Genomic DNA, 26,907 nt, shown 5'->3' with positions numbered 1-26,907 from the left:
GGTAGGAAGCAAGTCCTCGTCAGAACCCACCCAGGCTGGCACCTTGATCTTGAACTTGCCAGGCCCCAGACTGTAAGAAAATTAATTTCTGTTGTGTAAGCCACCCAGTCTATGGTATTCATCTAGGCAGCCCAAGCTAAGACAGGGGGGACTTGGATTAGATAGGACTCCATGGAGCTACTCTTCATTGGCTTCATGTGCCACTAAATGCTGATATAAAGCTCAGGTAGGAAAAGATTCCCAGGTAAAAATAAATTTTAAAATGAAGCCAAATCATATAAAGATTGAAATGTTAATCATTCTTATAATAGGCATAGTTATAATAAGATAATAATGATGTTAATAATTTACTGTTTCTATAGGGTGAGTGAGGGACAGGGGTAGAGGAATAACCAGCCTTTTCAGATAGAAGTATTACAACCACACTATAACTACTCCATTATAACTAGAGTATAATTATATACAACACTATGAGTGATCATACTAACAATGACCTTTCAGAGTCAGCATTGCATGGGGGTTAATACAATGGACCTTGTAGCCAGCTGGCCTGGGTTTGAATTCCCTCTGTGCTATTTACTAGCTTTGTGACCTTGAGCAAGTTCCTCAACTCTTAAGGAGTCGGATACCTCATCTGTGAAATAGGAATAATAATTGAGCCCATCTTAAGCACTGTTGTGTGGATTGGATTGAGTTTATAGATTTAAATTGCCTGGAACAGGGACAAGTGCACTCAAATAGTAAAATTTGCTGCCATCATCATCATCATCATCATCATCATCATCATCATTAGCACTGTGTACTGAGTTCCATGTCATTTAAACCTCACAGAGACCTTGTAGTGTGGACCATCTCCCTTTGGCTTACAAGATTGTCATCATTCTTAATAGTGGTATCAATTATTATGATAGTATTAACATAAATGCAAATAATCACACTGTCAGCATGGTAACCAGCCTGCAAGATTTCCCTTAATGAATCTTGCCTCCTGGTATTCAAAATTCTGTGTAGTCCTCTTCTACAATGGATAAGGTTGACCAATGTAACCAATCCAACCACCATATTGTGAATACATTCAAGAAGACTTGTGGGGTCCATGTGGTGAGGTATTAAAGCCTTCTGCCAATAGTCATGTAAGCTAGCTTGGAATCAGAGCCCACAAACCCCAGTAAGCCTTCAGATTACTGCAACTCTGGCCAATATCTTGACTACAACCTCAGGACAGTTTCTGAGCCAGAACCACCAAAATCTAAGCTGTTCCCAGATTCCTGGCTCTAAGAAACTGTAAGAGAATAAATGTTTACTATTGTTTTAAGCCATTAAGTTTTGGGTAATTTGTTACATAGCAATAAATAGCTAGCTAACCTACTCAGCAATGCATTATAAATGTGCCACTTTCCAGAGTGCAATGGAACCCACCATGGGTTCTCAGAATTGGCATTAATAATAATCATAACCTTAATATAATTCAAATGATTGTATTAATGTGGTGCTTACATTGTCCTGTTTCTTAGATGGGAACAGAGAACACCAGTTTTTGTTTTAGTAGCAATGTCCAATATTATAATATTAAAATAGCACAATAATATCAAAAAAGGAGTAAACTAATTGTGCCTATTTCACAAAGAAGAAAAAACATTGCCCCTAGGGGTGGGGCTATTGCTGTGTTAATATAACGCAGACAACAACCAGAAGGTAGCAGAAAGCAGAAGGGACATGGGATTTCTTAGCATCAGAGTTGACGTTATTCATGGTATCTTAATAATTAGAGGCATACAATAAATAATGACAAGGATTCTGATATTAGTTATAAATTATAACTATTAATTATACTTCAATATGAATATAATTGTGGAATTAAGTAAAATGGTTAATAAGTGGTATGGTATGGTGTATGGTATGGTACAGCATATGGTATGGAATGTGGGGGGAGCTCAGGTGGGGTAGGATATAATATAGATAACAGTCACTGCAGCACAAGTAGCCCCATTGAATGCTGAGGATGCAGGTCTCAGCTCACCTTGACATTAGGGCAAGTGCCCATGACAACACTGGCTTTAACCAGACCTTAGCCACAGGGTCCACACCTGCCACACTAGGCCTGGAATTCTCCGCCCTGCCACCTTCCTCTTGTCCCCTGGGTTTCATATCCACTGGTGGCTCCTCTGGTGGAACAGGCAGGGCAGACTGGACTGAATGATGGGATACGAAATTGAAAGTGCTGGGGTGGATGCTGCCAGGATGGCCCCCTGCCTGTGTGTCCCCCACTATTTTCCTCCCTGCTCTACATAGCCTACCCACCACAACCAGGAGGAGGCTTAGTAAGGAGACACAGCACTAACTTGTGGATGCTGGGGGAGGATGCAGGTCAGATACTCTGGGGAGTGGAAAGATGGGATGGCCAGGGGAGAAAGGGCGTGGTTGTGCCGGGGCATGGGGAGGGGAATTAAATCTCAAATTAGAGGACTTATAACCAACCCACCCTCCTACCCCCTCCTTCCTCCCCACAAATTTAGCTCACTGTGTGCAGCACTTGGTCAACCTCACTGCTATTGCTATCATTCATTCATCCATTTAACAAATTTGTACTGAGTTTCTACTTTGTGCTGGCACCATGCTGGCTGCCTTGGACACAGCAGGAGAAAGACAAAGTCCTGACATCATGAGGGTGATGGTCCAGTGGGGAGGGAGGGATGATAAATCAAAAAAAGAAACATTTAATATTAGGTCAGACGGTGGTACTTGCAGCACAAAGATAGTACAAAATAGGAAGTGACCCCAAGAAGTGTGTTACTTCATATACAATGGTGTGTGTATGTGTGAACTCTCCAAACAGGAGAGGACAGCAAACTACATGGACACTGGGGAAGCAGAGTGCTCTCAGAGAACACAGCCAGGCAAGGGCCCAAAGAGAAACAAGCTTCAACCATGTTAAGAACAGCCAGAATGGGCGTGTTGACAGATAGTAAAAACGTTGACCAGCTACAACTGCAGGTTCTTCAGACCCTATGGCCCCTTTTATTATAGTTATAACTTTACACTATAAACATTAAATGTAAACATGTGAAAATACAAATAACTGAAATTTTATGTGAAAGATTGATATACAAAATAGAAAAAATTACATACTCCAATATATAATCATACAGTACATATTACATTCATATAAAATAAACATTTTTATTGTAATAAGGAATATACAATAATGGTATTACAGTGTACTATATTACAAATATACAATATTATTATAGTATATAATATGCAGTATAAAATTATAACTAATGTACAAATCTAATTATGTATATTTATAATCTAATTTCTAATAAAAAGTCTTATCAAACATAATTTAAATTATCACACTGTAAAACATAATACTTTTGAGATTCATCCATGTTGTAGCTTGTGTCAATGAATCATTCCTTTCTCTGGTGTCATAAATCAGCCTTTTTATGGCTGAGTAGTATTCCACTGTATAGATGTACTACATTGTGTTTAGTTATTCACCCACTGATGGACATTTGGGTTGTTTCCAATCTTTTGGTGATTATGAATGCAGTTTCTGTGAACATTCGAGTACATACATAATTTCTCATTTCTCCAGGATAAATACCTAGAAGTGGGATTGCTGGGTCATAGGATAAGTATGTAGTTAACTTTATAAGAACTTGTGAAACTTTTGTCCAGAGTGGAGATACCATTGTATATCATTCCCATCAGCAATGCAGTGTCTATTGCTTTACATCCTTGCCAACTTTTGTACTATGTTATTTATTGCCATTCTGATAAGTGTGTAGTGGTATGTCATTATGGTTTTAATTTGCATTTTCCTGATGACTAATTATGTTGAATGTCTTTTCATCAGCATATTTCCATTTGTATCTCATACAACCATATGGATGAATCTCAAATACACTAAATGAAAGAAGTCAGACTCCAAAGGAGACACATTTTTACATATATATGGATACACACACATTTATATGACAGGTGAAAAAGGCAAAACTATAGAAACAGGAAACAGATCAGTGATTTCGAGGGGTTGGGAGTGGATAGAGAGATTGATTAAAAAGGTATAGGAGGGAATTTAGGGGAGTGAAGGAACTGTTCTCTTGGTTGTGGTGTTGATTACATGATTGTACACATTTGTCAAAACTCTCAGAACTGTACACTTTTAAGGGTGACTATTACTGTGTGTAAATTATACCTCAATAAATCTGACTTTAAAAATATCTCAGTACTATAATATTATGTCACAGTAAATATAAAAGAGAAATAATTGAAAGTAATTTACAATAAAATAACATACTTTTCCCTCTGTGAGGTTTTGGTACAGCCATACAGAGGTTGGTCTTGTGTCAACTTATAACTAGTAATATCATTAACAACAGGGACCCTCTCATTGGTCTCCACTAGCCCTACTCCCCTCAAGTGACCCATATTAAGTCACTTCATCCTCCATGACTCTATTTTACAGGTGAGGCAACTGAGGCTCGGGGGAGGTTACTGGGCGTCAGGGTTGGCACCTGGATTTTAATCCATGTCGACAGCTTTCACTCTTCTGCTTGTTTCACTCCTCACGTAGTAAATGGGAAGCTGTTTGTGATCTCCTGGGTCTCCCAGATCCTTCCCAGCCTACTCCAGACCAACAATTCCCTGGAGGGTGTCTATGAGGCTAGGACCCTATCCTCATCCCTTCTCCATCCACCAGGGTTCCTGTCCAGGCAAACAGTGGGGACTTGGAGAAGCAACACTGGGGGACTTGCAGTAGCCACACTAAGTGGCTTCATGAAGCAATGTGGGCAACGCGGAATCAGTAGACACTGTGTTACTGGGGGCCAATAGGGAAATAGCAGATATTACCTGGATTTAATGGAAGAGTCACAGATCTGTATTAGTGGGTAATGGGCACCAACAGACTTTGTGCCGGTTGTTAATGGGGGTCCTACAGAGATAGCTAATGTGAAGTTTATGGTGCCTTATCAGTCATTGCCCTTATCTGGGGAGAGGGAAGCAGGTTAATGGCACACACCAGTGTTCAGAGAGAGTATCGGGGGCGTCACCACATACTGTGTTGGGGATGGTTACAAACACTGCTACGTGGAGTAATGGAAGATAACTGGTCACCATCATTGTGATGGACAACAAATGGAGGGAAACACAAGCCATGCTGATAGAGGTGTAATGAAAGAATCAGGAGATAATGTTAAAAGTTGGATTAGGTGGGGTATATCATGGTTTCCTACTCTGAGGATTGTAATAAGTGGTCATCAGTTACTATTTAGGTGAAAGTGGGAATAAACGGGGAGTATGGAGGTTAGCAGACTGTTTCACAAATGGGGTGAAGTAATACACATTATGCTGGAGGTAACTGGAAGAGGTAATGAGAATATCTCCAGATACTATTTCCTGTAATAAGAGGTGACAAACACAGTGATGGAGTAAAGTCAAAGGGGGATAATGGAGGGTGTCCAGACATTGTGCTGGGGTGGGTTAAGAAGGGGGTAATGGAGAGATCTCCAGACACTCTCCTGCGGGATCAGCAAACACTGTCCTAAGTTGGGGGAAAATGGTGGGTCATAAAACATTGCGTGAAGCCCCAGAAGCAGTGCTGAATGAGGTAAAAGGGGGTAGTGGGTCACTAGATACTGTTCTAACATAGAGAAGGGTGTACAGTGGCTCATCAGATACTGTGAAGGGGTGAGATAAAGGGGAGCTAATGATGGATTAGACATGGATTTAAGGTGTGGTAATCTGATATGTCACTAATCACTGCCCAATTTGGGTGAGGGGATTACAGGAAAATCCTTAGACCTGTCCCCTTAACCAGGTTCTGTCCCCATTCTCAACCCTCATGCTGCTATTCACAAAGGTGAGAACATTTCTGTACAACCCAACTGTTTTCCACTCTCAGCATTGCCAATGGACTGACCTGAAGGAACCATTTTGCTGGTTCATTTTTCCACCCAGCAGCTGAGCTGTCAATCAGACCCTCTGCATGCATCTGTGAGACCACTGCTGCCCCAGTCTTAGGTTGCACACCTAACTTCTAAGGAAGGTCAACCCTTCTCTGCTCTTGGCCTCTCCATATTATTAGCTTTGGGCATACCTGTCAGGGCATGATAAGCAGGTCTGTAGGTCAGCTTACGGGGTGCCCCATCAAGGTGCAATTGGGGTAAGGCAGGACTGTGCATGCTCGGGCAGAGTGAGTGGGCTCTTTTGTGATCATTTTGGAGCTGACTGTGGTATTTAAGAATCATTGAAGGGAATCCTGAAACATCAAGCATCAAGTCCCATCTATGTGGGACTGATTTCCTGTGCCTCAGTCCTTTCTTTAAATGGGCTGGCATCAGAGCAAAAGGTTTACAATGATGTTACAACTTTTAGAACAGGAAGGAGGCACAGCCCAGGTAAAGACTGGGGGTGAAAAAGCCTTGTGTGTTTTAGACAAGTTGGTTCTCCCCATCGGAGCATCTTATGCTGCAATACAGAAAGGATCAAAGGGAAGTCATGGGATGAGCAGGGTCAACACTCCACAACGTGCACTCATAGAAGGACTGTTTTATGTCAGGCATGGGTCTAGGTTCACAACAGTGAACAAAACGGGGAAAAACATTCTAGATTGGGAACCATAGACAAATAAGTGAAATATACAGGGCATCATGGTAATAAGTGCTATGGAGAGGATAAAGGAGGAAGGGGAGGGTGATGGAATTTTAAGCCAGGCAGGCAGGGAAGGGCAGGGCAGACCTCTGTGAAGATATGCCATTGGAAGAAAGACAAGAAGGAGTAAACCACACAGATATAATGAGGAACTGTGCTCTTTGAAGAGGGCACTGCAAATGCAAAGTCCCTGAGGCAGGACCTAACCTGATGTGTTTGAGGCACATGGGGGAGAAGGTCCTTGAGGAGTGCATGGAATGTAGATGGGTAGAGAGAACACAGTGAAGGTATGTTGGGGTTTGTTTTAATGAGTTATTGATTCATTATTGTCATTATAAAGGTCAAGTCATTAAGGAAGGCAAATGAGCTGGAAGCACTATAAAACTATAAAAACAAAAGAGAGACTAAGGTGAAGAGTTGACTGAGGTGCCTGAACATTCTTACTTCAGAAGCTTTCCTGAAGGTAATGGGAGCTCACAGGACACTATACTGGGGGCTGATTAAGGGTAAGTCTGGGAGATAATGGTAGCACGAATAGGCAGTCATAATGCAATTTAGGGGTCAGAAGACAATGTGCTGTATGAAAGTTGAAAACACTCTACTGGTGGCTAATAAGGGGGGGTTACCATTCATGGTGCTAGAGGATAATGGGGGAGTCAACATACACTCTGAGGTTTATATCTGTATACATAATTTTTTTATTGTGGCATCCCTTTCTTGATAAAAATATGCAATGGGGGATTAGATACGCAGACCATGTTTGATTCAACAGAAGAATGACACAAAATTCTGTTAGGCAATGTGTTCTGCAACAAACATCTCACAGAACTTAGGGTTTATCGTTATCGTGTATATTATGCTGTTCTACCATTCAACTTGTTGGCATGTTACCTATTCCACAGTAAACAGGATTATCATTAACATGACTTCACATAATGTTTCCAGTGCAGAATCTGGTAACAGTGTTCCATTACAGTTTTCATGAGAAGGCTTCTTCTAATGTATTGAACTGACAAAGTTCCTTCTCAGTATGAATGTCCCAAGGTTTACTGAGGCTGGTGACAATATGGGAAGGGGTCCTCCCATTCAGGGTCCTTTCAGAGGTCCTCTTCTGTATAGTAATGTGTGACACTCTGATGGAGCATTTCTAGTTATGATAATATGCATATTTTTCTGTTGCACGAATTCCATAATGTAAAATAAAATCTGATCTCACTGAGGTTTTCTCAGAATGTTTCTCTCAAGTGTGAATACTCTGATGCACGCTGAGAACTGATTTCTGAACGAAGCCTTTCCCACAGACTACACACTTATAGGGTTTGTCTCCAGTGTGCGTTGTCTGGTGTTTGTTCAAATTTGATCTGTCAGTGAAGGCCTTCCCACACTCAGCACACACATAAGGCTTCTCTCCTGTGTGAATTCGTTGATGCACTTGGAGCTGTGATTTCTTAGTGAACGATTTACCACAGTCACTGCATTCATAAGGTTTCTCTCCGGTATGAATCCTATGATGTATAATCAGTTCTGACTTTTGTCTGAAGGTCTTCCCACATTCAGAACAGATGTATGGCTTTTCTCCAGTATGAGTTTTCTGATGTTTACTGAGATTTGACCTGCCACTAAAGGCTTTCCCACATACAGCACACACATATGGTTTTTCTCCTGTGTGAATTGGTTGATGCACCAGGAGCTGAGATTTGGAGGTGAAGGATTTCCCACAATCATTGCATTCATAAGGTTTCTCCCCAGTATGAATTCTCTGATGAGTAATAAAGTTTGACTTCCGGATGAAGGCTCTTCCACACTCAGTGCACACATAGGGTTTCTCTCCTGTATGAATTTTCTGATGCACAATGAGTATTGATTTCTGGTTGAAGGCTTTCCCACATTCATGGCATTCATACTGTCTCTCTCCAGTGTGAATTTTCTGATGTATATTGAGGTGTGACTTCTGGGTGAAGGCTTTTCCACAGGTACTGCATTCATAAGGTTTCTCCCCAGTATGAATTCTCTGATGTGTAATCAAGTCTGACCTTTGTGTGAAGGCCTTGCCACATTTAGGACATATATAGGATTTCTCTCCTGTATGAGTTTTCTGATGGGTAATGAGATTTGACCTGTTGGTAAATGCCTTCCCACATTTAGTGCACATATAGGGTTTCTCTCCTGTGTGAATTCGTTTATGCACATGGAGTTGTGACTTGGAAGTAAAGGATTTCCCACAATGACCACATTTATAAGGTTTCTCTCCTGTATGAATTATTTGATGGGCAATCAAGTGTGCCTTCTGGATGAAGGCTAGCCCACATTTCACGCATATATATGATTTTTCTCCTGTATGAATTCTCTGATGCACTGTGAGTGCTGACTTCTGAGTGAAGGCTTTTCCACAATCACTGCATTCATAAGGTTTCTCTCCGGTGTGAATTCTCTGATGTATAATCAACTCTGACCTGTACGTAAAGGCCTTACCACACTCAGTACATATGGAAGATTTCTCTCTCGTTTGTACTTTCTTATGTGTATTGAGGTTGGAACTATTGTTGAAAACCTTCCCATATTCGTTGCATATAGACGGTTTCATTCTTGTGTGAGTTCGTTGATGTACCTGCAGTTGTGACTTAGAAATGAAGGACTTCCCACAGTTACTGCATTCATATGGTTTTTCTCCAGTATGAATTCTTCGGTGTGCAATCAAGTGTGTCTTCTGGATGAAGGCCTGTCCACATTCAATACATATATAGGATCTCTCGCCTGTATGAATTTTCTGATGCATCTTGAGTGTGGACTTCTGCGTGAATGCTTTGCCACAATCACTGCACTCATGGTGTCTCTCTCCAGTATGAATTTTCTGATGTATACTAAGATCTGAGTTATAAGAGAAGCCTTTCCCACATTCACTGCATTCATAGAGTTTTTCTCCAGTATGAATTCTCTGATGCCTGAAAAGAGAAGATACTTGGAAAAAGGCTTTCCCACATTCACTGCACTTATAAGGCTTCTCTCTAGTATGAGTCCTCTGATGTGTAATGAATTCTGGCTTCTGTACAAAAGCCTTCCCACAGTCAATACATACATACAGTTTTTCTCCTGTATGCACTTTCAGATGTACCTTGAGTTGTGACTTCTGGGTGAAGATATTTCCAAATTCAGCACATTTATAAGATTTTGCCCCAGCATGACTTTTCTGATGTTGACAGGGTACTTGTTTAAAGCTGAGGATTTTTCCACATTGATTATGGCCCCATAATTTCTCTCCTGTTGGAGTACACTCATGTTTAGTACAGGAAGAAATTTTACCATATTCAGTAATCTTATTAATGTTCTTTGATCCACTGTTTCTATTATGACCGTGTAAATCTAAATTATGGCTTAAAGCACTTCCATATAAGTCACATTGATGAGGTCTCTCTGGGGAAGGAATGTTTTGGCTCACATGAATTATTTTTCTGTCCTTATATTCATAATCCCTCTTTATAGTCAATATTTTCTTGATGAAAGCAACATCTCTTAAAGATTTGTTTTCTCTTTGTTGATAGCTCTCTATCTGGTCATCAATCTGCCACAATTCTTCTAGAATAAAATACAATAAAACGTCACTTGTAGCATCACCTTTCCTCTCAACGTAGAAAGAAGTTTTTCAGAAATTCTCTGTGAGGTTTGAAACCCAAACTCTCCTTCTCAAAGGAAAATGAGATGATTTTAGCTCAAAGAGCAGCTAGCAGAGGCAAGAGTAGAGGGTCATATGGTTCATCCAGGTTGAACACAGTGAAAAGGGTGAGGGTGAATCATTGGCTGAGAAGACTTGGTGATAGTGGTGATAGGAAACATTCTGGGATACAATTCAGTTTATTTAGAAAATAAACTTTATGAACTCAATGCACTGTGCCAGGAAGTGAAAAAAGGCAAAGAACAAGATATATAGCACAATAATATTTATATAAACTAATAATACATACCCCAAGTCACTTTAAATATGAACTTAAAAATATGTTTCTATCATATAAAACAATTGCCTATGATGGGAAGTGAGATGAGTATGGGGAAAAGAAGGAATAATGAATAAATTGAAAAAATAAAATAATAGAGAATCCTTACCCATACTGATGATGATAGTGTGTCCTGAATGAAGACATGATTAAACTCAAACCTCATCATATGAAGTACAGAAATAAAGCAATTTCAAAAGTCAGCCAACCAGGCAGAGAGCCCCCAGTCAGTGTGAAGTCTCAAGCAACCTTGGAAGGAAGTCAGAAAGGTACTCCTAAAGGTTAAGCAACAGTGACCCCTAAGTCATCAGTTGGATGAAAGACATGGGGAATGGGAAAGTGAGAAATCTTAAGTCAGTGACTATGGAGAAAAAAGGAAGAGCGCATGATTGGAGATAAAGTTCCACAGCATCTCACAATGAGAAAGAAAGAAATGAAAGAGGACTAGCAGGAGTGGGAGTGTGTGACATATAGTAACTTTTAAAGAAAGCAAATCCATGAATAGCTGAATACATAAAGAATGAATCTCGGACAATGTGGAAGGCAGAAAGAAAAAAGAATGTTAGAGAAAAGGAGCATAACCAAGAAAAAAAGAAAATATTTATTGAGGCAGATTGGCATGTGATCCAGACGCCAAAAAGCCAAGGAAGAAGACAGTTAGAAACGACAAAGGCATTTTTATAGAAGGCATTTAGTTATTTGAGAGGCTGATATCAAGGGTCCTCAAATAACACAAAAAAATCAGAACCTTCCAGAAGAGTCATCTTAATAGCATTTCAAAGATGCCAGTCTTTCTCAAGATGGCTGAGATTTACTTCCCTGTCTCCCATCAGTCTGGGTCACACTCACTCACCTGGACAGCTCTGATGTGGGCTCTCACCCTGCAATGCCCATGGCTCCTTTCCTTGCTCCAACATGAAAACCTCTGTTTCAGAAACTTGATGCCCTGTTCATGAGAAATGATAAAAGGTCTGGGTCCAGCTAATTGTGTTACAGAGCCCAATCAATAGTCTTGTTCAATGAGGCTTTGTTCTACAGGAAAGTAACAGTGTATCTCTGAGAACAGAGTACAGTTAACCCTTGAACAACAGGGCTTTGAACCATGGATTATAAATGGATTTTACTGAAAATATTGGAAAATCTTTTGGAGATCTGTGACAATTTGAAAAAACTCAGACAAACTTCATAACCTAGAAATATCAAAAAATGTTTTTAAAAAGTTAGGTATGTCATGAATTTTGTAGCCACCTCCTATTGCTATTGCAGTGAGCTCAAGTTCTGTAAATATCCACTTAAAATGTCCTAATCATTGCCTCATGAGCAGTCCCTCTCTCCAGTAAATTGTGTATAGCAGTAAAAAGTAACCTCTCTGGGTTCTCACATATTTTTCATGTTCCTTGCAATACTATAAACCTTGAATAACATCATGGGACCCATACTAACATACTAAGTGCCACTAGTGATGCTGGAAACGCTCCCAAGAACAGAGAAAAGTCATGACATTACAAGAAAAAGCTGAATTGCTTGATTGAGGTCTGCAGCTGTTGTTGCCAGCCATTTCAACATAAATGAATTCAGTGTAAAAACCACTGTAAAAAAAAAAAAAAGAAAAGAAAAAAGAAATTCATGAAGCATATACCAGCAGACACAAAAACCCTGCATCTTTTTTTTTTTTTTTTTTGGCCACACCGCATGGCTTGTGGGATCCTAGTTCCCCAACTAGGGAGGACTGAATCCGGGCCCTCAGCAGTGAGAGAACGGAGTCCTAACCACTGGACTGCCAGGGAATTCCCACCATGCACTTTCTGAGAAACATTTATTTTTATCTTGTATTAAAAATGTAGTTTTTATGTGGGTACAGGATTGTTATAAGAAAAGCATACCAGGACTTTGCTGGTGATCCAGTGGCTAAGACTCCACGCTCCCAATGCAGGGGGCCTGGGTTCGATCCCTGGTCAGGGAACTAGATCCCACATGCTGCAACTAAGAGTTCATGTGCAACTAAAGATCCCGCATGCCACAACGAAGATCCTACGTGCCGCAACTAAGACCTGGCACAGCCAAATAAATAAATAAAAATTTAAAAAAAAAGCATACCTATAGATTCTAATATGATTTGAGAAAAAGCAAAGTCATTATATGGTAACTTAAAGCAAAAGGAAGGTGAAGGGCTTAAAGCTAGAGGATTTAATGCCAGTAAAGGATGGTTTGATAATTTTAGAAAGAGGTTTGACTTTAAAAAGAGATAACAGGAGAAGCAGTTTCTGATGACCAAAAGGCAGCAGATGAGTTCCTAGATGCCATTAAGAAAATCATTCAGGAAAAAAAGATACCTGCCTGAACTGGTTTTTAATGCAGATGAAAGTGCCATATTCTGGAAAAAATGCCACAAAGGACTAAGGAAGAGAAGTGAGCACCAGGACAGGAACCTAAATCCTAACTAACTCCCCTGTTTTGTGCAAGTGCAGTCAATTTTATGATTAGGACAACCCTTATCTATAAAGCTGCTAACCCCTAAGCCTTGAAAGGAAAAGATAAACACCAGCTGCCAGTCTTTTGGTTGTAAAACAAGAAGGCCTGAACAACAAGAACTTTCTTTCTGAATTGGTTCCATTGATGCTTTGTCCCTGGAGTCAGTAAGTACCCAGCCAGTAAGGGACTGCCTTTTGATATTGGACAATGTCGCTGGTCACCCAGAACCCCATGAGTTCAACACCAAAGGCATCAAAATGGTCTACCTGCCCCCAAACACAACATCTCTAATTCAGCCCCTAGATCAGGGGGTCACAAAGACCATTAAGGCTTATTACACATGGTAGTCTATGGAAAGGATTGTCAACACTGTGGAAGAGAAACTTGATAGAGAGACCATCATAAAAGGCTGGAAGGATTACACCACTGACGATGCCATCATTGTTATAGAAAAAGCCATGAAAGCCATCAAGCCTGAAACAATAAATTCCTGCCAGAAAAACTGTGTCCAGATGTTGTGCATGACTGCATAGGATTTACAACAGAGCAAATAAGGGAGATCAAGAAAGACATTGTGAATAAGGCAAAAAAGGTGGGGGTGAGTGTGTGGAGGATTATCTTGGAGAAATTCAAGAGCTAATAGACATCACAGCAGAGGCTTGATGAATTTGAGGGCTTTCGAACCAATGCCAGATGATTCGAAAGAAAACAGAAGCAGTGCCAGAAAACAAAATTGACATTAGACAGTCTGGCAGAAGGGTTCAGATTTACTTAAGACTGCTTTTGACTTCTTTTACCACATGGACCTTTCTATGATATGGGCACTGAAATTAAAGCAAATGGTGGAAGAAGAATTGGTATGGTATAGAAATATTTTTAGAGAAATGAGAAAGCAAAAAAGTTAGAAATTATGATGTATTTCCGTAATGTTACACCAAGTGTGCCTGTATCTCCTGCCTCCCCTCTTCCACCTCCCCCACTTCTTCCACCTCTGCCATCCTCGAGACAGCAAAACCAACTCCTCCTCTTCCTTCTCCTCCTCAGCCCATTCAATGTGAAGACAATAAGGATGAAGACCTTCATGATTATCCACTTCCACTTAAAAAGCAGTAAAGAATCATCATGCTGTACAATTAATAAACTTATCTGTTGTGTATACATGTGTCTTCCTGTGAAAATCTAATAACTGTATGGCAAGAACTGTATGAGGAGTTTGTGTGTCATTGTCATCATCATTGACTAAGTATTCATCACTTAGAACATCATGTACAAGACTTATATTGAGGTGGACAGCCTATCCTTACATAGGCATAAGGTGAGTGACATTTAATATAAAATTAATAATGTGTTAGTTTTCTTACTGTTTTATAACGTTGTTTTCCAAGAACTGCATTATTGTACAGTATGCCTCTCTGTAATTGGAGAAACTGGGTATCAGCCTATCATCACAGTTAAGTGGTTTTTTCTTAATTTAACAATGTTTCCAATACTGCATTATGAATCTGACTATAATACTGTATGCCATAAAAATTTTATAACACTTTATTCATTAGTGTATAGGCTAGGCTACCATGAAACCATCATATCAATTACACTAGGCTACCATAAAGCAATCATATTGCTACTTCTTCATTATCAATACATGAATCATTCATTACACCTATAAATAAATACGAATTTCTTTTTCACATTACCTTTTCATTTTTGATGTGTAGTGTTGTAATATATATAACATCTACAGTGTTTTGTATCATTTAAGACAATATTGATGTAGGCATTGACAGACAATTCACCTTATAAATAGATGACATAAACTTACAGTATTGATAAATACAGTACAGTAAATGTATTTTCTCTTCCTTATGATTTACTTAATAACATTTTCTTTTCTCTAGCTTACTTTATTGTAAGAATACAGTATATAATACATATAACACACAAAATATACGTTAATTGACTATTTATGTTATTGGTAAGCCTTTCAGTCAACACTAGACTATTAGGAGTTAAGTGTTTGGCAAGTCAAAAGTTGTATGTGAATTTTCAATTGTGCCGGGTCTGCACCCCTAACCCTTGTGTTGTTCAAGGGTCAACTGTAAAATTCAGAGTGCCCAAAAGGGATAAAGAAGCCTGGACAAATCAAGGACAAAACCATCATATAGGTCAGGTGTCTCACAGCATTCAGCAACTGAGAATAAAAACACTCTCAGTGGGGCCCTTCTTTCAGACACTCAGGTAACTGTGCTTACCTACTGAGAGCAGGTGGCTATAGGTCTCCAGCATCACATCCCGGTACAGGTTTTTCTGATCAAGGTCTAGCTGCTGCCACTCCTCTCTGCTGAAATCTACAGCCACATCCCTGAAGGACACTGATCCCTGTAAGGGCACATTCCTGTTCAGCATGAATAGTTAGTCTTGGGGGATGGAGGGACTATATTTAGGAATATGGAACTTAGGTTTTGTTGTTATTAATTTACCTCCTCTTTTTAAAAACTCACCCCCCATTTCCCTAACATTCTATTATGAAATTTTACAAACATACAGAAAATTTTAAATAATTGTATAGTGAAAACCTATATAACCACCACTTAGAATCTATCCCTAACATTTACTCTACTTGTTTTACCACACATTTACCCATCCTTTTACCCATTCATGAATGCATCTTACTTTTTTGTGCATTTCAAAGTAAACTATAGATGCCAGTACACTTCCTCCTAAATACTTCAGAATGCAAATCATTAAGTAGAGTATAACATTTTTTTTACCTTTTTTAGGCAAGCTTTACATACAATGAAATGCACAAATCCTCAGAGTACTATTTGAAGTTTTGACAAGTGCATACAGCTGTGTAATCCAGGAACTTTTAAAAAATGGTATTGCATATAGGGTGTATATTAAATATCAAGTTTTACATAATATTTTATGGAAGAAAGAAATCCAGTAAAGAATTTCTGCTATTGTTCTATACTATGGTCAGTCAATTACTCGTTTTTCAAAACTGAAGATTGAAATAGGCTCTCTTGTAGTCTTCTAGCAACTGGATGAATGACCTGTGATACAATTTCTGAGTAATTTAGGACCAGCCATTATGCTAGCCTTGGGAACACAGATATGAATTATTTATGTTTCTAACCTTCTAGCAACTTAAAAGACTTGGAAAATAAACAAGACCTATGTTTTAAAAGAAAAGAAAAAGAAAACACAAGTTCACTAAAGTGTCAAAAAGTAAATCTCTATGTGGAACACACTGAGGTCCCCAAAAAGGAAAAATACATTCTACATGGGGGTGTAAGTTTATTATTAGTTGAGGAATTTAAGTTGGAAGATGAGAAGTATAACACAGAATGGGGGGCGTGAGGAAGGTCATTTCCCAGAAAAGACAAGCAAAGGTGTGGATATAGGAAAATACATGATGAGTTTGGAGAATAGCAAATAGCTCTATGTAAATGAAGAGAAGTCTGCATGACAAGCCAGGAAGGTGGTTATGGGAAAAACAGTTTGCTCATAGAACAAGTATGAATTTTCCACTTTAAGTAAAGGTAATTAAGGTAGTCAGATTTATATTAAATATTTTTTTGTATAAGATCTGTATTGCAGAATAACCAAATAAATGATAAGGAACAGTTCCTTACAAAATGATTTCTGGCTAATAAATGAAGAAGTTAGGATAGAATTAGAAGAGCATCATCTCATAACTCCTAATGAAATAATGGGTTTAGACAATAATCATTAAGGGTTGCTCAACTGTTTCAGGTGAAAGGCTGAAGAGAAGTTTAAAATGGATGCGTCAGCTAGTAACACTGGCATCCACTCATCAATTTTAACATCACAAAAAGAGAGATAACCATGTATTATGTGCCTCCTGACATGATATAGTAATTAATTTCATACCACCCATTAAGTACTTTTACCAAATATAAAGAAAAATACAACCCGAATCTCATTAAGCCTCCAGATCCAACAAATCATTCATAGGTAATATGAAGTATAGAGGAATATGTTGAACAATATCAAGACCAAAACATGAGCTCAATCCAGAAGACAGCAAATGACCTGTTTCTTCTAAAAATAAATTATAACAGAAAAAATTTGGAGGAGAATCTTTTCTTTATTAAAAGAGACTTCAGAGTCATACTAACCAAATGCAACTTGTGGACCGTGTCTGGCTCTTAATTAAAGCAAACCAACATTAAAAAGATATTTATGGCATGTTTCAAATTCAAATAATAACTGGGTATCAGATGACACCTAGGAATTATTGATATTATGCTTTAGGTGTGGTAATGGCTTAATGGTTATGTCAAACAAAAAGGAAGAAAAAAAGAATTCTCGTCTCTTAGAGATATACATCAAAGTAGTCACAGATAAAATGGTTTTGGGGATTTACTTTTAAAAAATCCAGCAGCTGGGGAGGAGGGTAGTTTTAGATAATATAAGAATCACAGTATGTTGTTCACTAATAAAGCTGAGTGATAAGTACAATAGATACAAGGGCCCCTTATACTATTCTCTTTACTCTTGAACACATTTACATTTTTTTCATAGTAAAATGTTTTTTAAAAAACATGATCTTCCATATTAAAAAAATCTAATGTGGGAATGCATAATTGAAGGAATGGCTATTTCCACCTGGGGTCAAACACTTAAAAAAGGGATTTATAGGGACCTGAACAGCCCATATTCAGCAAATTATAGAAATAATAGACAGGGTATTATCAATGATATAGAAAAACAAACAACAGGATCTAATCAATATTTATAGACTACTCCAACCAACAACAGCAGAATACACATTTTTTTCAAGCATCCATAGAACAATGACCAAGACAGACCATACCCTAGGCTGTGAAATAAATCTCAACTGGAAAGAAATGAAATAATATGAAGTATGTTCTCTGAAAACAATGGAATCAAACTAAAACTCAATAACAGAAAGACAACAGAAAAATCTCCAAAGGAATTATATTAGAAAACAGTAACAAAAGCTATCTGGAAAGTCTGGAAATATCCGGAAATTAATCAACACACTTCTAAATAACCTATAAGTCAAAGAGGAATCCTCAAAAGAAATCTAGAAAATACACAGAACTGAAAGAAAGTGAAAATACACTGTATCAAAATTTGTGGGATGCTGAAAGGGAAATTTATAGAAAAGGGGAAACAAACGATCCAAGTAAAAAATGGGCAGAGAATCTGAATGAGACATTTTTCCAAAGAAAATATACAGATTGCCAAAAGATACACGAAAACGTGCTCAACATCACTAATGATCAGGGTAATACAAGTCAAATTCACAATGAGATATCACCTTACACCTGTCAGAATGTAACAAAAAAAAAAAAAAACACACAAACCCAAGAAATAACAAGTGCTGGCAAAGATGTGGAGAAAAGGGAATCCTTGTGCACTATTGGAAGAATGTAAATTGGTGCAACCACTATGGAAAATACCATGGAAGCTCTTCAAAAAATTAAAAATAGAACTGCCATATGATCCAGCAATTCCATTTCTAAGTATTTATCCAAAGGAAATGAAAACGTTAACTTGAATAGATATACACACCCCCACTTTCACTGCAGCATTATCCACAATGGCCAAGACATGAAAGCGACCTAAGTGTCCAATGATGGGTGAATGGATAAAGAAAATGGGTATTTATATATGCATTGGAACATTATTCAGCCATAAAAAAGACGGAAATCTTGCCATTCTCAACAGCAAGGATGGACCTTGAGGGCATTATGCTGAGTGAAATAAGTCAGACAAAGAAGGACAAATACCATATGATCTCACTTTATGTGTAATGTAAAAAAACCAGCAACTGAAATCATAGATACAGAGAATAGACTGGTGATTGCCAGAGGCAGGGGGCGGGTGGTGGGTAAAATGGGTGAAGGCGGTCAAAAGTATAAACTTCCAGGTATAAAATAAGTCATGGGGACATAACGCACAGCATGGTAACTATAACTATAGTTAATACTGGATTGTATATTTGAAAGTTGCTAAGAGAGATCTTGAAGGTTCTCAACACAAGAGAAAATATTTGTAACTATGTGTAGTGATGAATGATAACTAGATTTATCATGGTGATCATTTCACAATATATACAAATATTGAATAATGTTGCATACCTGAAAATAATATGTTATACATCAATTACACATCAATTTTTTAAAAAAGGAAAGGGGAAAGGTCTCAAATCAATAATCTAAATTCCTACCTCAAGAAACTAGAAAAAGAAAAGCAAAATAAACCCAAAGCAAGCAGAAAGAAGAAAATAATAGAAAGCAGGTATCAAGGAAATTGAAAACAAAATAAAAAAAAAAAACTAGAGAAAAATCAATAAAACACAACATAGTTATTTTGAAAAAAATCAATAAAATTAATAAATCTTGCTGACTGACCTAGTAGTCAACCAGACTGACAAAGATAAAAAGATACAAATCACCAATGTCAGGAATGAATATCGTTACAGATCTGGCAGCCATTAAAAGAAAAATAAGGGAATACAAAAATTCTACGTTAATAGAGTCAGCAACTTAGAAGAAATGGACCGATTCCTCAAAAACCACAACTACCAAAACTCAACATTATAAAATACATAAGTTGATAATCCCATAAACCATTAAATTAAATTAAAATAATAAGTTAAAAGCTCCTGGAAAAAAAAGTCTCCAGGCCCAGATAGGTTTTTTTTTTTTTTGCCACATCATGTAGCATGCAGGATCCTAGTTCCCCAACCAGGGATCGAACCCATGCCCCTTGAAGTGGACACAGAGTCTTAACCACTGGATCACCAGGGAAGTCCCGAGATAGTTTTACTAGAGAATTCTACTAAACTTTTAAAGAAGAGTTAGTCTCATTTTTACACAATCCCATCCAGAAATTAAAAGAAGAGGAAACACTTCCCAACTAATTTTTGGGGGCCAGTATTATTACCCTGATACCAAAACACTATAAAGACAGTACCAAAAAGAAAACTACAGACCAATATCTCTTGTGAACTTAGATGCAAACATCCTAAATGAAATACTGCCAAATTGGATTCAGCAATGAATAAAAAGAATCATGCATCACAATAAATTGGAATTTATGGGAGAATTCTCTGTACTATATTCTGCAAGCCCTTTGAATCTATAATTATTTCAAAATAAATAAAACATTGAAAAAATATACCGAAGAAAGTTTATTCTCATAACAGAGCACTTTGAAATGGGCAAGACCAGAAAATAAGTCACAAGAACCACTGCACAATTCAGGTGAGAGAATACAAATTTCTTACTTATCTAAAGTAAGGCTGTAGTAAGGCTATAGAAGCGATTGATACTAATTATTAAGGAGGTAAAAGTGATACCGAGTGTGAAGGTGAGAAAAAAGTACTCAGATAACTCTCAGTTATCAGTTTTGTGTTGCTGTAGATTCTGAGGTCACAGATGAATTTAAGGACTAGAGGAGGGGGCTGGGGAAAAAAGATAAGAAATAATATATTTTGTACATACTGAGATTTAAGTGATAAGACATATACAAGGATGGACACTAGGCAGGTGGATAGAGAGCTAGTATGGAGATGATGATTCATGAGTTGAATATACAGAGCAGGTCACTGAACTCAGGGTAGGGAATGAGCATGCAGGAAGGACAGGATAAAGAAAGTATTAAAGATAAGTATTAAAATACTTGTGGTCTTTAATGTCTAAAATTATGATGCTTGAAAGCTATCTTTTTTATTTCTTCATTTAACTATGTTCAGAGATTACAGTTTGCTTCTTTGTGATGTGTTGATTCTGTTTATGGGGCTTAGAACATTGTCATTTCTTTGAAAATATTCCTTATATACTGGAAAAAAATACTTATGCTCTGATTTTTCTCTTTTATACACTTGCATATTCACAACCTACTCACACCAAAACCCTGGCCCCTAAACCCTATGTCATCAATAATTAAATGGGGAATCAAGAAGATGTCATATTCGTAGCTTTGACTCCACACCAAATGAGGTTCTTATAAACAATCTGTCCAGGAAAAACCTTCTTACTCAAAGATAACAATAAAAATCTCCTAACGTACAAAGATACTATAAGCAAAAAGAATGAAAAAAAAAGAGAGAGATTAAAAGAAACATGCTAGAAATAAATTGCCACACAATAAAAGAAAACACATTCACCATGAATTCAAGGAATTCACTAAAGCAATCAACTACTTAATGAATAAATAGGGATATAAGAGTCCAAAGGAGAAATAATGGAAAAACAGGTTAAGAAAATGGTTATTTAAACTTTTGAAAAAAAATGGCAGAACTCAGTAAAGAAGTAAAAAAGAAAGAAAAAGCACAGAAATGAAGGTCTCTCTGAAAGCAATAAAAACATTCTATGAAAACACAAAAAGGGGCAAGAGCAGATTAAGACAAGTAAGCAACATGAAATGGAAATAAGGACTTTTAAAGTAAAATAGAAAAAAATAGAGTTTAATAAAAATATCCAACAAACAAAAGAATCCTTGAAGTACTAGTATAGAACTCTTATCATTATTCACAGTACAAATTTAATAGATATTGTCTAAAAGAGTAAAAGATTTAGTTCAAAAAGTTAATGCGATAAAGGTGACACTAAGAGAACTAACCAAACAAAAAAGAATCTAAACCCTCCTAATTACCAGAATGACACAGAAACAAAAGCAAAAAATACAGAGTATACAGTGAAAGATACATAAAAGAAACATCCACATCAGAAGTGTAACATAAAAAGCATCTTTCCACTGCTGTACAGAGAAATGCACAAGGACTCCAAAGGCTGACAGTAAAAGGATAAGCAAAAGGCATATTTGGATATGCCAACAAAAAGGAAATAAAAGCCTCCATCTTAATATCAGACAGAGCTGAATTCTAGAGAAAAAATATTAAACAGGACAAGGACACAATCCAAAATGAACTTGAGACGTCATTACTATCACTGTACCAAATTACATAGCATCAAAATTTATAAACAGAAACTATAGGCAATACAGATAGAAATATATTCATGGTGGGAAACCTTAAATAATATCTCTCAGCTCCAGGAGATAAAGAGGAAAAAATAAGCTACATTGTAAAAACCTCCTAACTACATATTTTATTGATAACAAAGTCTATATCTGGAAACATTCTTTTCAAGTGACTTTGTAACATTCAGAAATATTAAACATAAAATTTGCACACATACACAAAGTTAACATTCCAAAAGCAGAATAAAATGAATGCAAACAAATCTCTCCAAAGGTGCAATCCTAATTTTATTAAAAGTAGAATTTTTTAAGTAAAAATCTTAACACCTACAAGTGAAAACGTGGTAAACGGTAATTAAAGATTTGATGGGAAATTTAGTATGTTACTAGAAGTTCACCCATTTCATCTAGATTTTAAATTGAGATGTTATTTTTCTAGATTATTTTTGAACATTGTTTTGCTGTGAGTAGTTAATACATTTGATTTCTGAACCTATGTTCATAATTTTCAGTTCTTTTACTGTCATTGATGGGTTTAGACATCAAGGTTAATATGGTAAACAAAATAAAACAAACACCAAAAACAACATTGGGAATAATTTTAGATATCATCTTTGCACAAAACTTTGTTGTAAAGATCAATCTTCTCCCAGAATGAATTCCCACTCCCTGGAATTCCTCCTCCTCACCTCACATGAGCTGTCATGTTCCTCTGGAGCCAGGCCCAGGGATTTCTGGTGAGAGGTCCAATTAGCTGGCATGGTCATGCTGGGTCTCAACTTTTATTCTCTCAGGAGCCTAATGTTTGGCGGACATCTGTAGACTCAAGCAGAGCTGCTAAGGAGAGGTGAGGTGGAGTCTGGAGGAAGATCTGACCCAGGGGCTCCCTGGAAAGATAATGTCCACATGGTCAGTCATCACATAAACATTTCCAGTGAACTCCAAGGTGTAGTTTCCTGAGCTAGACACCACAGGACAGTGGTTCTCAAGATTGAGTGTGCATTTGAATCACCTGGAGGGTTTGTTAAAATATAGTTTAAAAGCCCCACACTCCCACAGTTTGTGATTCAGTAGGTCTAGGGTAGGGCCTGTCTCAGACTATTCGGGTTGCTCTAACAAAATACCACAGACTGGGTAGCTTATAAACAACGGAAATTTATTGCTCACAGTTCTGGAAGCTAGGAAGTCCAAGATCAAGGTGCCAGCATGATCACGTTTTGATGAAGGCTCTCTTCCTGGTTCATAGCCAGCACCTTCTAGCTGTGTCTTCACATGGTGGAAGGGGCTATGAAGCTCTGTGGAGTATCTTTTATAAGAGCACTAATCCTATTCATCAGGGTTCTACTTTCATGACCTAATCATCCCCCAAAGGCCCCAACTTCTAATACCATACTTTTGGGTGTTAGAATTTCAACATATGAATTTGGGGGGAACAAACATTAAGATCATAGCAGGGCCCAAGAATCTGCATTTCTAACTAGTACCCAGGTGATGCTAATGCTACTGTTCCAGGAACCATACTTTGAGAACCAGTGCTGTGGAGAACATGAAGTTTAACAAAACCTGTGATAGGTTATTAGTCATGGTAAAATATGGGAAAAAACATGAGATATGGAGTAACATTACTGAAGATTTGAATTGCAGCTCTGCTACTTTTTGGCTACGAGAAAATGAATAAGTTATTTTTAGCTTTAGTTTCAAAAATGAGAATGAAAGTGCCTACCTCATAGAGTTACGAAAATGAAATGAGATGATGCTTACAAAGTACTCAACACCTCCCTGGAATACAAGAAGCATGCAATAAATATTAGCAATTACTATGCACTATTAGATATTAAAAGTTAATATAAAAAACAATATAATCAAAGCAAGTAAAACAACAGACCAGACAATACTGATTTATGTATGTGACAAAAGTGACATTCAATTGAGTATACACAAGACATTCATTGCATAAATGGTGCTGACATAACTGGCCTTCCACCTGGAACAAAACAAACTAGATCCCCATTGCACACTATACATTAGACTGAATCCAACATGAGTAAATACTTTAAGTATATGTATTTTAAAAATCTCAAAGAATATTAAAATAAATTTTAGGAGTATACGTTTGTATAACATTCTGGTGGAGTCAGAGGGATCTTATTGTACATGAGAGAAAACCCAGAAACTATAAAAGAAAAAACAAATATTTCTGATTAGATATTTCCTAATTATATGTTAAAATACAGCTTAAAAATAAAAATGAAGATATATATATATAAAATTTTCAATATGTGATGACAGGTTATCCCTAATGTTAAAAAAGAAAAAAAAAATCTAGCAATCAAATGGAAAAAAATTAAAAGCCCAGGGGGAAAAAAAGACAAAGGACATGAAAATTCACAGAAAAGTAAATTTAGATGGCAATTAACCAAAAAGATGCCAACATTACTGACGGGAAAGTGCATTAGACCAATCAGACATAATTTTCCCTCAGAACTGTAAAATCTTTTTTTAAAATGCTGGAAAGCATTTTGGAAAATGAGCTCTTTTATAAATTGCTGGTGGGTGCTTAAATTGCTATAATATCTTTTGAGTTATTTAGTTATATCTACTATTGAAAATACACATAACTGTTCCTAATAATAGTTCCAAATATATAAAGCAGAAACTGGCTGAAGGAAGGGCAAGTGGATAAATAACCTTTCCAGTGTGAGTTTACCTTTCTCGGTAATTAATTAAGCAGACAAAATAATATGTATAATGCAATCTATATGAAACAATACAATACAATGAATAAAGAACACAATTGTTTTTATGTAATAGATGTGACATTTATGAAAACTGACCCTGAACTGGGCCATAAGCAATTTTTACACTCGAGCGTCACCCAGAGGCATTATTTGAAATAGAGAATGCCCTTCTAAATAATTCATGGGTCAAAGAAAAAATAAACTGAAATTCAAAAAACAAAAACCCAAACACTGAAATGGGAGCAATAAAGAAAATGCTTGTGAGTATTTAAAAAGCAAGCTCATCACAGACCCCATAGATTCCCCATGCTGACGCCCGAGGCTCTGTCACTGACCACAGACTGCCATCACTGGGCCCCCAAATCCCAATCACTCATCTCAAAGATATTCACCATTGCCCAGGACCCCATCACTGACCTCTCTCTGACACCCAACAACCGACGCCACAGACCCCAACCCCCACCACTGAATCCCAAAACCACCATCACTAACTCCACGGACAAGCCTTCCATCATTAACCCCACAGAATTCCTAATCAAGACCAACCAAAATCACCTCAGAGACCTCTCGGAATTAAAGTGTGAGGATGCTCCTGACACAAGCAGCAAAAACGCCTCCGAGAGCCACTTCCGCTTCCAGTCGGGCCTCTAGCACCTTACGGACCGTTGGTTTTGCGCATGCCCTGAATTACCCTGGAAGCCGCATTCCGCCAACAGTCACACGACGAAGAGACTTTGTTAGGGACCTTGCGCAGTTTCCCTGAGAGGCGCTGTTGGGCAGAGAACATGGCTGCACCCAGTGTTCTTCTGCGTGCGGGCCGCCATCTTGGAAGCGTATCCATTCCGTACAGGGAAGGAATAGGCCTCCTGCGGGTATTTAGAGCGAGGCAGGGGTTGCCACAGAGCATGTGGGAGTGTGGCCCTGGTCTAGGTGGGCTTCCGGGAGGAGGAAGGTATTGGAGATGGGGTCCCGAGCTCCATGTTATGTTTAGAAAACCTAAATTGCCCCTCAGGAATCAGCACCGTGCAGAGAGCAATTACCTGCTTGGAGAAACCACCAGGAAAGTGGAGGGCCAGAAAGAAAAATGTCACCAAGGGAGAAGGACAAACGTCTTATGTACCAAGGCTGGATCCTAGGAGAAACCACCAGGAGATGAAGGGGGGAAAAGTCAGGGTGCTACAATCCACTTTTCGGAGAGTAGAGAGGTCCGCCCCTGGACGAAGCCACTTGGCAACAGAGAAATGTCAGAATGGGCAATCCGCTGCAGGAAAGGTGGTACAGCCCTTAACGTGAGAAAGAACTGGGGGAAACAGGGTAGAACTCAGAGTAGTCCTATCCTTTCCAGAGAGATACAGCCATAGGAAGTTGTCACCTTCTGAAGGGCTGGTGGGGCAAATGGAGACTTGATAAATCCCCATTAATCTTCGTTAGCCTTCACCTTAACTACTGCAAGTAAAACAATAGTAGGCAGCAATAATAAAAAATAATAACGGTCTTTAAGATGGTCAACATGTGACTAAAAGCACTTAAGGAAACCTGCTATTTTTATTTATTTGTAAATTAAAATCTAAGTAATAACAATGTCCTTACTATATAAATGAAGCCTTAAGTCCAGTCTGACTGCTCCCTTAGCTTCTCCTATATGGAAATTCTGGAGCAGCTAACACTCCCCCTGTTACCAAAACGCAAGTCCGTGTGCCGACGCACAGTGAGGCCACACAATACCAAAACGTCAGACTTTGGAACAGAGAAAGGGTTACTTGCAGGACCGTGCAAGGAGATAGGTGGCTCATGCCTTTAAAAACACCCCAAACTCTCTGAAAGCTTTCAGCAAAGCCCTTTTATAGGATAGGTGAGGGAGGGGCGTGCTTAGTTGTTGGAAGCTTCTTGGTGTCAGATCCTCTGTTCTTGAGATCAGGTCAAAGTCAGGTAACGATGTTCCTATAAATCTCCACCAAACAAATGTTACTCTCTGTTCTGACAAGAAAGGGAAGGGTCCCAAGGCACAACTTTCACCCTTCAGGGTCCAGGCCTGGCTAAGAGAAGGGGGTCCTGTGGGGGGGGTG

At 38.2% G+C, this 26,907-nt stretch overlaps 1 protein-coding gene across 21 annotated transcripts; it reads right to left on the bottom strand.

Annotated features, from left to right (window-relative positions):
- Nucleotides 1–2,989: 2,989 nt before the first annotated feature.
- On the bottom strand, nucleotides 2,990–26,907 carry ZNF585A (zinc finger protein 585A). Of its 21 annotated transcripts, none has more exons than XM_082439301.1 (6): nucleotides 25,397–26,905; nucleotides 23,827–23,882; nucleotides 22,793–23,398; nucleotides 15,371–15,497; nucleotides 11,503–11,595; nucleotides 2,990–10,233 (listed from the first exon to the last, which is right to left on the bottom strand). In XM_082439301.1, the coding sequence occupies exons 3-6, from the start codon at nucleotides 22,868–22,870 to the stop codon at nucleotides 7,901–7,903; spliced, it is 2,631 nt and encodes an 876-aa protein (XP_082295427.1). In that variant the 5' UTR covers nucleotides 22,871–23,398; nucleotides 23,827–23,882; nucleotides 25,397–26,905; the 3' UTR covers nucleotides 2,990–7,900. The 21 variants fall into 21 exon arrangements, with proteins under 21 accessions (XP_082295427.1, XP_082295426.1, XP_082295410.1 ...); XM_082439300.1 differs by having other exon boundaries at nucleotides 22,793–22,990; XM_082439284.1 differs by having other exon boundaries at nucleotides 22,793–22,990; nucleotides 25,406–26,905.

Source organism: Balaenoptera physalus, assembly GCF_965194825.1.
Source record: "Balaenoptera physalus genome assembly, chromosome: 19".
In the NCBI taxonomy this organism is placed as follows: domain Eukaryota; kingdom Metazoa; phylum Chordata; class Mammalia; order Artiodactyla; family Balaenopteridae; genus Balaenoptera; species Balaenoptera physalus.
Note: the sequence above shows the minus strand (reverse complement) of the source record. Positions and strands in the feature narration are given on the sequence as shown.